Consider the following 14347-nt stretch of genomic DNA (forward strand, 5'->3'; position numbering starts at 1 on the left):
TAAAATAAACCTAAGAGTTTATGAGCACCAAGCAGTTTGAGAACCTTGAGGGCAAATACAGGCCAAATATACGCTTCAACCCTTGCAGAGTAATTAACTGTAAACAAGGCTAATATACTCTATAATAATTGTAAATTACAGGGCGTCCCAGATCATTTTAGATTATTTCTTAGTTTTAACGCCAAAATACGCATTTTATACTCGAAATACCTAGTATTTTCTGCATGCAGATTTTTATAATATGCTTTTACAATATTTTGAATGATTCAATCTTTGTAAATTTTCTTATTAGCCCCGGAATTCACGATTAAACAATCCAATATGGGACACACTGTAACTGCAAGAACTTGAACAAATATTCTACATAAACAACTGATAAGCATCAGGATGGTTTTATTTATTTTAGTTAACTATTAACCTCAAAAACTATGATTAACATGTTAACCCTGAACAATTTGATTGTTAATCGCGAAATACTTTTGTAATATACTTCACTTCAAACTAAAATAGATTGCACGAAAGATCTTTCATGTTTTCGATCAGAACTCCTCTTAATGAAGATCTACAGTGATGAACAAAAATGTTTAAAATGTTTAATATGTGGCTGGAGCTGAAAACTTTAGAATGGTGGATATCAGGATTAATGCTTAATCCACTCTTTTTCTTAATCTCCAGATTAAATATTGCTTGTAAACCTCATGAATTTAATCTCCTGATTAATTAACAGATCGGGATTAAGGATATCACATTCTAAAGTTTTCAGCTCAGATAAATTATCTTTTATCATACTTATTCTTGAAATAGTATTATTTCGGTAACAAAGTTGAACCATTAATGTCGAGTAAATTTGACATTCTCCTTGTGACTTGATCGATGTTAACCGACCTGCTTTACAGAAATATCAAATAGAAATACAGCACTGCCAAAAAGTAATTAAAATACTGTCTGTTATTAATTTGGCAAAATTTCCTTTTTTTATATAAACATTTTGATGATTAACTGTTTTTTCTTGTTAACTGCATGGGTTTCTTTATAAGATTGAAGCAAACTTTAACTTTTCAAACTTACTTTGCACTAAACGAAAAATTAGGAACAGTTTTTTTACATTCACCTATGACGCATTAAAACAGCTCAGTAGTTTTTAATTCCTAAAATGAACACAGATTGAAGATAAAATTCTTGTGTAGGGTAGGATTGGTTTCATTGAAGCTTCAAGTTGAATATCCATTTTTTCTTTTAATACTGTTACCCCTTTCATTTAACTTCAGTATTTCCAAGTTAAGGTCAAATAAGATTATATATAAATCATAATCGATTATAATCAACTAGTGAGCAAAGTTTTTGTCATTAAGATAATTAACTACTATGCAGATAATTGTTTTTTTTTTTAAATCTGAATAGGCATTAGTATCAAAACAAAGAAATGCGCAACAACCTCTCATTTTATTAAACAAAACAATAACAATAACATAACGCTAATTTAATGCTTAATTAAACGTTCTCTTCACTGCATTAACACCTCTCTCCCGCTGTGTAGCTGATATGCGCAGTATGCACCACTGCAGAATATATTGAGCCCACGTTGCCATGAGTCGTCTTCGTATCTTTGACCAGAATGTCGGGATTCACTGTGATCGTAGTCATGATAGTAGTCGTAACTAGGGTAATACTGCTGGTCGTTGTAGTCTCTGTTCTGATAATCTGAAATTTAGATAACTTAAAGGGACTGCAGAAGTAATTTCAAGTGATTGATTTTCTACTTCTAAAAATGGCACTTCCAATTCACAATCATACCAGCTTAATAAACCTTTGTCTAATGTAAGGTCGATGGTATATCCTTCCTCAGATCAAGGTTTGAAGTGTTTTGAAATGACTCTTTAAATACTTAAATATTAACCTTACACTTTACAGTCCCTCTAAGAAAATAAAAGTATATTGTAAACACATAAAAGAGTTAATTCCTCTCTATACTAATCTATTCTTTTTGGTTATAGACGCATAAAGTACAGTGTTAACTATTAATATCATCAATTATATAATAGCTGCTAACGATATATTACAGTATTAACGGCGTTAGGGGCAAACAAAATTCATTAACGGTTATATTACAGTATTAACGACGTTAACGGCGAAAAAAATTGTTAACGGTTTATAAACACAGAAGACGACATTTAAAAACATCAAAACGCGTTAAATTTTTAAACTTATAAAAAAGTTTCAAGCAATTTTAATCAGAAAATAACGAAATTTACAGTTTTTTGCTTTTTACTATTTCAGTTAACGTTTTTAACCTTTAATTTTTTTCTTCAAAAATGGCTAATCCGTTTCGTTAACTTTTAAAAAATTAACAGCTTTTGCCGTTCGTTAACGGACTCTTCCGTAAATTTTCGAAAACCTTAGTTTCGTTAACGGAACTTTGCCCAGCCCTAAACATGTGATTAATAATTAAACATTGGAATAGTTCTATTGAAAGGTTTTTAGTTTGTCCTTTAAGTCTCATTTTTTGTGGGTAACCCTGTATATGTTTAAAAAGAATGATTTTATTTCCATTTCTTACACATCTCTTTGCATGAAGTAAATGCATTTCAGTCAATATGATTTTTGTCCTATTATTTTAACATTTAAATCTATAAAATCATTCATATTCCGTCTAATCCCACTTTACTTCAAATGAATGTTTAAAGCAAGAGTTTACAACCCATCCTACAGTTAGGGCTGTGTAAACCGTCTCATTATACGAACGGCAAAAACGTTAATTTAATACCGTTAACGAACGAAATGAACCGTTTTAGAAGAATAATACTTTTTAAGTAAAGGCAAACATCGTTAATTTTAATGGTTCAAATTGCATGAATGAAAATATGTGAAGATGGGTTCTAATGTTGACTTGAGTATTTTTTTAATTCAACCCCCAAAACGGAAAGAGGTACAACTTTCTTTAACGAACTGAGAAACCGTTAACGGTTAAGGCAGATTTGGCAAATCTTCCGTTAACGGCGCACAAATAGAATTGGATAGGGAACTACAATTTCATCACAAACTGAAAAAAGTTATAATCTTAAAGGTAGTATTCTCAAAAAATGAAAGGGAGTATATATAGGCTGATATCGAATTGAATTTGATATCGATGGCTACTAATTCTACTTTTATCTGTTGCGCCTATAATAAGGAGAAAATGGTTGAACGATTTACAATCTGAGTGGAAATACTCTGTAAATTTGTTTGGATCCTACGCTCTTCAGTATAAAATGTGTTTAAACTCTTTCTCCTTGTACACGCAATTTAGATAAAAGTAAAATCAGTAGTGATCAATATCGAATTCAATCCGCCTATACCCCTTTAATTTTTCGCGAACACTCCCCCTAAAACGACTAACTGTTTCATTTATTATCCAACGAGCGAATTGAAAACGAAAGATTTGAACGTTCCCTGCCCTAACTGCAGGATGCAATTGCAATATGCAAATATAGAAACAAGGTTAACAGAGTTTAGCGAGCAAGTGCACTTAGAAATATTTATATCAGGTTGTTAAAATTATAACACGTTGACGTGGTATTATTAAATGGTGAACTGCAGAAAACGTGCTGTGTACATAAAACTTGATAACCCCGGCCTGGGATGTCCCAAAAAAGTGTCCATGCCCATGTTCATGAACTCTTATATGATCAATCGATTTGTTCAAGTTTGTGTCTAAAAACTTTAACATTTTGAACATCTGAGGCTGAATTTAGAAAATATGAACCTCGTCTTTAGACGCAGTTTAAACATAAGACACGGTTCAGCTGGAAGTTTTAATAAGTGTTCGAATTTTGAGCCGGCGCTCAATTGGAACCGGTAATTTACTGTTTAGTGACGCGGTTCAAATTCTTTAAATTCGGCTTCTGGATAGAGTTTCAAGTAATTTTTACAGGGCTTTGCATTTTTTAGCATTATATGTCCTCAAGAAATTAACTTGTTCAGAATTAATGTTTCTTTTTGTATTGATCAACTTTTAATGTTTTTAAGTGACCTGTGTTCATTTTATCATTTTATTGGAACCTTCTTTAAAGTAAAGAATCCCGAATATGGTCATTTTTAGGCTGCATTTTGATGCATCCTGTTTAGTGTTTCAGTTGAATTGTTGGTGCATCTTCTTGAGAGTATTTAGTTCATTATTATTACCTAGATCGAAGGCATAAACAGAAGAATCTGGCATGAGAGGGGTGTTAAATACTCCGCCTGTAAATATTCAACATTTTTTATAAAATCATGGCATTTACGGCCTCAAATATAAAAATCAGAAACCAAAAATGTCCATAAATCAACTTTTTGATTTTAAAGTATACTTCTAGATGTTTGGAGGATATTTTTAAGTTCAAAGATATTGTCAACGTAATTCCAAGTAATCTTTTTTAAAAAAAGTGCCATCATTAATTCACAAAGCCTAGATTTGGTCGGCTCAGGTTATGAGCCGGAAAAGGCCTCAATATTGCTCCTAATAAAATTATTGAACTAATTATTAAACGTAAAATTTCGTTGACAGTCTCTTTAAAAAGCGAATGTTTTGCAACAACGCTGCATTAATTTTGTTAACACTGCACACTTCTGGAAGCATGAATGCCAATAAAGCTAGATATACGAACAATAAACAAACTTAGATATGTTCATTTAACCTACTATATATATTTAACTAGTTTGTCTTCATGAAATTCCACAAATTTCTTTTAAAAATCCATTTAAATGAAGGTTTTGAAACTAGGTCTGTGCATGGACGATTTCTGATATGTTTAATGTCTATACAGAGACGATTTCGGATATGTTTAATGTCTATACAGAGACGATTTCTGATATGTTTAATGTCTATACAGTAATGATGTCTGTACTCTGTATGTCTATTCAGCGATGATGCCTATATGCTATGCATAAATTATGTCTGGATGTCTAATGTCTATGCAGAGATGATGTATGTATGTCTAATGCCTATGTAATGATGATGTCTTTAGTTCTAATGTCTATGCAGAGATGATGTCTGTATGTCTAATGTCTATGCAGTAATGGTGTCTGTATGTATAATGTCTCTGCAGAGATTATGTCTGTATGTCTAATGTCTATGTTGTGATTATATCTGTATGTCTAATGTCTACGCAGTAATGGTGTCTGTATGTATAATGTCTCTGCAGAGATGATGTCTGTATGTCTAATGTCTATGTAGTGATGATGTCTGTGTGTCTAATGTCTATGTAATGATGATGTCTGTGTGTCTAATGTCTATGTAGTGACGATATCAGCAAACACATATAATGTCTTCATGTAGTGATGATGTCGTTATATCGATTGTCCATTCAGTTACAATGAATGTATGTCTATAATGGCTCTGCAGAGATTATGTCTGTATGTCTAATTTCTATGTTGTGATTATGTCTGTATGTCTAATGTCTACGCAGTAATGGTGTCTTTATGTATAATGTCTCTGCAGAGATTATGTCTGTATGTTTAATGTCTATGTTGTGATTATGTCTGAATGTCTAATGTCTATGCAGAGATGATTTTCTGTATGTCTAATGTCTACGCAGAGATTATGTCTGTATGTCTAATGTCTATGCAGTGGAAATGTCTGATATGTCTAATGTCTGTGCACTGATGATGTCTGATACGTCTGAATGTAAGAATATATAGTCCACGATTCAATTGAGAATTGAGCACGGTTTGTATGTTGTCTGAATATATTTATATTTATATCTCGGATTCACTTAAACTCAGCTACAAAGCGTTTATTTCCAGGTATAAAGGGGTATTAACTCATCTCAAGGTTTAGTAAAGATATAAACCCCACCCCCCCACATCCAGTGCACACATTTTAATTTGACACACTTCCCGTCCCCGCCCTCCAGTCCTCAAACATGCCGCTCTGTCTTACGGGGAAAAAGTTGTTGCTTTATACGAAAAATAACGATGGATAATTTATCATTACAACAGTTTATGGCATTGGTTTAACAAGGTGTCTGATTTTGTTTGAATTTGCTACTGTTGACATATAGGAAGGATAAAGGGACGGAAAACCCGCCAATTTATTGCTAAACCCTTTTCTAACAGAGTGTTCGACACATCGATCTGTCTTTGGTCATATTTGCTAAGTCTAGCTTAGGGTTTCTTCTTACAGTTTTACGTTTGTGCCAGTCTTATATCACATCTCCCCCCATGACTAAAAATAAATTTAAAATAAAATATTTATTTTAATTATAACAGTTAATTTTTATTTTTTCAACCTGTAGTTAATAGAAGAACTTTTTACATTTTATGTCGTCGTATTTAATAGTTTAAAAAGAACTAATTCTGAAAACGGATCCAACCCCAAAGTAGGAGACGAATTTGCGCTCAAACAAAGGATTTAGAGATCTTTAAAAAGTTTAGTATGTCTCAAATGAATCCGAAAGAAGTTTTCCACAACACTGCGTACTCAGTTCAACTACCTTACACAGCCGGTCACTCCCTTTAAATACTTTTTTTTCTGCTCGGCCATTCATCTTTTTTTTTCTCTCTGGGCCGTCCCAAAAGGGACTAAAAGCGTAATTTCAAGTGACCCTCAATGCAAAGATGACAATACCCAATTCACAACGATGCCGATAAAAGCTTTGTCTGATCAATTATGAATTAGGTATCCATGTTTTAGTTTATTTTAAGTGTTTCTTTTCATTTGCGGATTTTCTGTAAAAGTGACCGGAGCATTTCTTACTTTTAAGAATTGCAATTCGAAAAATGATCAGAAACACTTTTCTCAAGTCAGGAAAACGATATTATCTTCCACATTTTTATTCTGATTTAGGTTTCAAGCGTACCGTTGTGAATCGGGCATTGCCATCTTTGCATGGAGGAAAACTTAAAATTTCTCTTATATAGTCCATTTAACTTTCTGATCCCCAATCAAGAATCATGACAAGATTTAACTGTTAAAACTAGAAAATCATCTTGAAATAAATATACCTAATTACCTCAAACCTGAAATTATTTCCAGCTCTAACCAATCATTAATGTCGTGTTTTACGAACACTTAAACACATTGTAAAAAGATGAAGCAAACGCATCAATATATTAATTTTAATATATATAATATATTAATATTAATCATTAAAGTTTTGATTATTTTATCATCATGTGTTGTGCTCTAATATCAGGAAATAACATCAAAAATTAAAAAGCGTAAACTTTACGCAGACAACAACTAACTAATGTTTGGTTTCACACAAAAACTAAAACCACAAAACCTTAAGGAAAAAAACAGTTTTTTCATAAATCGTATTTTATTGGTTGTGGTGCATTTACATAATACATGTTGATATCTTTATAAGTATAATAAAATTTGATTAAGATGACTGGAATGGCGGGTTCTTACCAGGTGAGAGTAGGGGGAATCAACTGGCTTATTTCCAATAATGTCGAAAACATACTTTTGTAATAATTACTTCAACAATTGCTGGGACATAATCTTCAAAAGAATTGAGATTTTGCCACAAACTCTGAGTTTCTAATCCCCATATCTTTGCAACCCGATGTTGTAGCGGTAGACCTTTGATATTATTAACTATAAATGGTGTAAAATCAAATAAATAGTAGTTTGAAATCACATTTAGTCTAAGTTTGAAATATCAAAGGTTTACACCATCAGGTTGCAAAAGTATAAGGATTAGAAAATTGGAGTTTGTGGCAAAAACTTCTTTATAAGTTACTAGCTGAAGTGCCCGGCCTTGCCCGTGGAATTTTAAACACATTGTAAACAAAATTTTGAATTTTGAAATAAATGGTTTCCTTAAAAAATTCAGTCAATTTGGTTCCACCGTTTGGTCACCTAAAGCTAACCTATATATGAGGCTATGAGCGAAGAGCTTGTCTATATAGAATACAGTGCTTAAAGGGAACGAAACCACTGAAAGTTAAAAGTTTAAAAGTTGTTGACCCCTAGTCGTTGGGTTGGATTATCTCCATCCTATTTGATAATAGTTAACACTTCACACTTCATTAATCAGATAGCTTTAGTTTTACTTTACCATTTATNCCCCGTAGATTACAACTAGTTGCGCCTTAAAGTAAGGTTCATGTTTGGCAGTAAGAAACTTACCGTTGTTGATGGGTATTATTTATATGTGAATTTTCTTTTTTATCGCGTGATATTATAATTTTAGAAGAAAATCCGGGAACCAGTCAAAACTTTATAGCACACGTGCTATAATGTACAGCTAATTTAACTTTATAGTACGATTATTACTTTATAGCACGTTCATAATAGAATTCACCATGAAGTGAGTAAGAATGATAAAGTACACAATAGTTTCTTAAAATTACCTATAACACTATTATTTTGGCACGACGACTTAAGATCTGCACAAAATTTAATCTTAAAAGGCTCGAACCTTTCTCGATAATGAGAAAATTTCTGCTTAAAAACTTCATAACACTGCGAACCAAAATAATAATGTTATAAATAGTTGATTTCAGACAGTTCAATGAAGATTAAGATCTAAACTTTTACTTAATTTTGCTGAAAATCTTAATTTCTCTGAAAGCGTCCTGAACCCTTTTCGCGCTTCATGTCCCAATACACCCCACCCCCCTTCTCCTATCTCTCAGCAAGATTACCCAAGAAGGGGGAGGGGGGGGGGGTTAAAACTTATATATGTGTCCATTATAGTTTTTAAAGTTTTGCAAAAAAAAAGTACCTTTTTATTCTATTCCAAAACATCTGGTCGTGGGGGAAAAATACCCATTTTGTATGCAGTAGTTTTTAAACTTGTTGTTTTTAATTTTAAATTCTTTTTCTTAATCTTTTCCTCAATAAAACTCAAACCAATTTCTGACAAGTTCCCTGTATAAGTATATTTTGCACAACTCTACCGTTTACACTTTATCCTTCATAATGATGCTAATTTCTATCTACTTATCTACCTACTTACCAATCCATATATTATATCTATATATCTATCTACCTATCTACTTATATACCTATTTACCAATCCATATATTATATCTATATACCTATCTGCCTATCTACTTATCTACCTACTTACCAATTTATATATCTTATCTATATACCTATCTGCCTATCTACTTATCTACCTATTTACCAATCCATGTATTTTATCTATTTACCTATCTGCCTATCTACTTATCTACATATTTACCAATCCATATATTTTATCTATATACGTATCTGCCTATCTACTTATCTACCTATTTACAAATTCTATTTTATCTATATACCTGTCTGCCTATCTACTTATCTACCTATTTACCAATCCATATATTATATCTATATACCTATCTGCCTATCTAACTTATCTACCTATTTACCAATCCATATATCTTATCTATATACCTATCTGCTATCTATTTATTTACCTATTTACCAATCCATATATCTTATCTATTTGCCTATCTACTTATATATACCTATGTTTCGCTACTTAGCGATTTCCCTAAAGACCTAATATATGTACCGTGTGGTATTTCTCAGGATTGGATCGTAAGACTCCCTTCTCTCAACGCTCTTCATAATAAAAAGGAAGACAGTAAGGTTCCGAACGTTTATTTCTCTGAGCCTTCAATCTAAACAAGTTTAATAAACCCACAGAAAAAGCTTTGAGTGAAAATCATACAAATATAACAAATAATCCACTCAGGCATTAAAAAACTGTGGTTAGGAACCAATAAACGAATACATAATCATCAATCATACTAGAATCAACCAATAAATATAAAATAATTACCACGGTGATCCCAGAATTCTGAACACGGAAAATACTTGCAAAACGAATAAACATATACTGAATATAAATATAACTATAACTCCGCTAGAAATCTTGCGTCTGCGCAGTCGGACTGTAAACAGTTCCTAAACCAGTTTCTTCACAATACATTCCGTACAGATCTTCAGGAGAAACTCAGAAATACGCAGGGGCGACAAACAGACTTTCTTCACGCAGCATGGCTCGCGTAACAACCTATTTACCATTCCATATATTTTATTTATATAACTATCTGCCTATCTACTTATCTACCTACTTACCAATCCATATATTATATCTATATACCTATTTGCCTATCTACTTATCTACTTATTTACCAATCCATATATTTTATCTATATACCTATCTGCCTATCTACTTATCTATCTATTTACCAATCCATATATTTTATCTATATACCTATTTGCCTATCTACTTATCTACTTATTTACCAATCCATATATTTTATCTATATACCTATCTGCCTATCTACTTATCTAACTATTTACCAATCCATATATTTTATCTATATGTCTATCTGCCTTACACTTACTTTACCTTTACACCTAACTACCTATCCACCTACCTACCTTTCCACCCACCTACTTTCCACCTACCTACCTTTCCACTCAACTACCTATCTACCTATCCACCTATCTACCTTTCCACCTATCTACCTTTCCACCCAGTTACCTTTCCACCTATCTACCGTTCCATCTATCTACCTATACACCTACCTACCTTTCTACCTATCAACCTTTCGACCTATCTACCTATCCACCTATCCACCTACCTACCTTTCCACTCAACTACCTTTCCACCTATCTACCTTTCCACCTATCTACCTTTCGACCTATCTACCTTTCCACCTATCTACCTTTCCATCTATCTACCTTTCCATCTTCTAACCTTTCCAACTATCTATATTTCCATCTACCAACCTTTCCACCTATCTACCTTTCCATTTATCTACCTTTCCACTTATCTACCTTTCCGCCTATATACCTATCTATATCTGCCTATCTATCTATATATCTGTCCTATATAATTATCTAACTATAACTATTTATAATAGTTTTTAAATCTTGCAATGACAATGATAGAAAAGATATAATGTTGAGTTGCTGAATGACTTGTGAATAATTCACTTATGTAATCATGATAAGACAATTATAAAACAAAATCTCTATTTCTGGCAATTGGAATCACAATAATCGTTGTAATAGTTTGGTTTTTAATTTTCTGCTTTTCATAATTTAAATATAGTGTCCTTAAAAGGAGTGTTCGCTAAAAATTAAAGGTGGTATGGACTGATTGATCGCTACTAATTTTACTTCTATCTGTTTCATCTATTCGGATAAAATGAAGAAAAAACGTCTTACACTCAAGAGCGTAGCGTCCAAATAAATTCACAGAGTTGCAATATTTCACTCAGATTGTAAATTATTCAACAAAATTTAAAATTAACCATTTAGATATTACAACCTATAAATGTCCAATGTAGCGAATTCAATTCGGTCAGTCTATGACCTTCTTCATTTTTCGCGAACACTCCCTTTAATAACAAACCAAATGTTCCCAAGCTTTGGAAATGAAATGTAGATTTAGATAATTATTTAGGTTTATAAATTGTAATTATGAAATATTTGTAGATATGCAGTTATCATGAGTCATGTATACATTATTCAGAGAGTATGCATAAATTAAGAGTTTTTATGATCTTAAATTGTTTTCATCAAATAGATTGTCAAGTTCAATAATTGGCAACGTAGAATTTGTACTCTCTCAGTACAGCTGTATTCTTACGTCACAAGTGTCAACTCAGTGTTTGTGTCCAACAAAATTATTAATAATAGTGATAATTTTAGACTGAGTGCTTATCCTACTGTGAAATAATTTGTTTTCTAGTTATATTTGTCACTTGTGACGTCATGTATAATTGGTCCATTTTTCTATTGCCACCTATTGTACTTGATAATCTATTTGGTTTTCATGAACATAAATCGTTCAAACGGCTATGACTCAGTTATTTGATATTCAGATGAACCCCAAATTCTTTTAGTTGAGAAAATGTGTCGGTAAAAATATTTTTTTTTAAGATTAAAATTTTTAGTAGTTTTATGCTTTAGTTTTTTTTTAAATCATTTAACGTTGAATTATTTTCCTATTCCGACCGTGAGGGGCTGACACATCACAATTCTGCTGCAAAATTATTATTTATTAATTTGTTAACAAATCGAAACTCGAATTTTCTAATCTTTTTATCTTTGCAACCAGACGTTGTAGACCTTTGTTATGTAAAACGATAAAACATTTCTGAAGAAAATGTCCAAGTTTAGAATATTAAAGGTTTGAAAGTATGGGATGAATTGGAAAGAATAAATTTTAAGCGAGAGTATATCAAAATAAGCTCCTTTGTAAAATTATTTAATTCTATAATTGAAAATAACTGGGAAGAGAAGGGAATCTAGGAGGGGGGGGGGGGGGGGGGAGGGTATCAAATAAACATATATAAACAAGAAAGAAAAATGGATTCAGAGAGAGATTCGTCTTAAACTCAGTTTGTTTGCCCAAAATTTTAAATTAACAACGAAAAATAACAGAAACAAAAATGATACCATGCAATTTTGTCAAGAACAGGAGAAGCTGATAAGCCTATTCGACTATATTTATGCTCATACAAATTTTAAAAGTTAAAAATAATTGAAACTAATGACTGTTTTTAATAATAATTTCACTCTCTTGGTTTCCTGAGTTTAATGAGAAAAAGCAGAAAAGGGAACAGTTTCATATTTTGTCTCTCCTTGGTCTGGTGGAATCTGCTCCTGTTGTTTAGGATACCCTGAGTAAACTATATATCTCAACCCGTCCTTCATTCTTCTCCGTCATCTAAACCTTCAATTCATACCAGACCCCGAAGTCATGGATATCTGAACCTGAACCCTACCAGCTCTGAACCAAACTTGTATCTGGTGTGCCACTATATCTGAAGTTATATAAACCACCTAATGTCTTATATCTAGATATGTGAATACGGATAATATTATATAAAATCACGTGTATCAAGTATTATAGAGGAAGGAAGGAAAGGAACTGAATGTTTTCTATCACTGTCATGTCAAGCTTCAGATATCTTCAATGTCAAGCAGAGACATTTAATTTAATCCAAAACTTTTTTAAGTCGCTCTTCCGGATTAAAAAGGGTGATATGTCTGTTTTCAAAGTACACATTTTAGGAATGAGTTTGCAAATTTTTCATAAGGATCTTATTTTCTAGAATGAATGTATTAAAAGAAACTTGTTCTCAGCAGTTGTTTCAATCTCAGCACAGTACTCAGTATTAGATCCATTTAAAGAGACTGTCGATATAATTTCAAGTGATCCTCTATTTAAAAAAAATATCATGCCAGATTCACAACAGTGCCTCTTAAACCTGTGTCAACAATTATGCGAAAGATTTCGTCGTTTTCTAGTTTCAAAAGTGTTTATTTCAGACAACTTCCTTCATTGTTTCTGCAAGCAGAAATTTTCAAGTTAATGTTCTTCTTCTAGGGATTAGTTGGAAAGATATAAGAAAGTATAAGATAGCGGGGAATCCTTTGTGTTTTATCCTTTGTGTTTTATCCTATGTGAGTAACCCTTAAAAGTCATTCCGGATGCCCTCATAAAAACCTTTTAGCTCTCCTATCATTATGTTCATGAGTCTAAAAGTGTTCTTAGATACTATCAAAGATATATGAGAAATGAACAAAGTTTTTAATAAATCGAACGGCCTTTGGTAATTTTTGATATATCAAACACAACGATAGTGGTTCTTTGAACAGTGGATGGTTTAGGGATAAGCCAGGCTAGGCCTTGTAACAATGCAATCACATCTATCCAAAAGCTACAAGCTCTCGCGAAAAACGATGATAAATTTCTCAGTTACTGCTTAAAAGCTAATGCTTTTTAGTTTTAAAACGTTCATATCTAAGGCTACAATAACGTAGTTAGTGAATAAGAGAGGAAAAATCAAAGTGTTGCCAATATTTAAGTAGACCCTGTCTTGAAAATTGATGAAATTTTTCATGGCAGTCTGGATCTATGTGAACACTTTAAAAAAACTCTGTTGCAAAATATTATTACCAATTATTATTTTATTAATCCTGACAGTTACCGTGTGCTAAGGGGTAAGAAAACAGTATTGTCATGAATTGCATAAATTAAGATTTATGAAATAATAAACCTTTCTTACACTAGGCATGTTTACATTCAACAGCTTGCATTCTGATTGATGAAAGGAGAAAAATTTGCTGAACTTTTCTTTAATTACAAAACTGAAACTGCAATGTTTGCGGTTATAATTATCTAAAACATTGAGGATAAAAGATCACAGAGTTGGCCCCTAGATATTTCCTGTATATGAAGAACTACTGTATTCATCTTAGTTTTAATATAATTACAATCTTATTTCCCACTAACCTTACTTTTCTAGCTCCTTTATTTTTTTTCCAAATTTAGAATCTGACTTTATTCTAATTCTAATTCTAATTCTAATTCTTATGTATGCAAAATGTTTCCGAAAATTGAAGAAATATGTTTTTTCCATTTTA

General features: G+C 32.1%; 1 protein-coding gene across 1 annotated transcript; it reads right to left on the bottom strand.

The window, feature by feature from the left end:
- Positions 1–1424: 1424 nt before the first annotated feature.
- On the bottom strand, positions 1425–12801 carry LOC111709252 (uncharacterized). Its single transcript, XM_023482882.1, has 4 exons — positions 12506–12801; positions 11920–11957; positions 4162–4218; positions 1425–1701 (listed from the first exon to the last, which is right to left on the bottom strand). Exons 1-4 carry the CDS (start codon positions 12544–12546, stop codon positions 1505–1507), a joined length of 333 nt encoding a protein of 110 aa, XP_023338650.1. The 5' UTR covers positions 12547–12801; the 3' UTR covers positions 1425–1504.
- Between the last annotated feature and the right edge of the window lie 1546 nt (positions 12802–14347).

The sequence above is a fragment of the Eurytemora carolleeae genome, unplaced genomic scaffold (assembly GCF_000591075.1).
Source record: "Eurytemora carolleeae unplaced genomic scaffold, Eaff_2.0 scaffold42, whole genome shotgun sequence".
In the NCBI taxonomy this organism is placed as follows: domain Eukaryota; kingdom Metazoa; phylum Arthropoda; class Copepoda; order Calanoida; family Temoridae; genus Eurytemora; species Eurytemora carolleeae.

Bases quoted from the DNA above. Each gene is read 5' to 3' on its own strand.
- LOC111709252 (XM_023482882.1), bottom strand. From the start codon at position 12,546: ATGAAACTGTTCCCTTTTCTGCTTTTTCTCATTAAACTCAG. The intron at 4,219-11,919 runs GAAAATAATTCA...GAATATTTACAG, and splicing joins GCCCCTCACGGTCGGAATAG to GCGGAGTATTTAACACCCCT. The intron at 1,702-4,161 runs GTAATAATAATG...TCTAAATTTCAG, and splicing joins TGTTTATGCCTTCGATCTAG to ATTATCAGAACAGAGACTAC.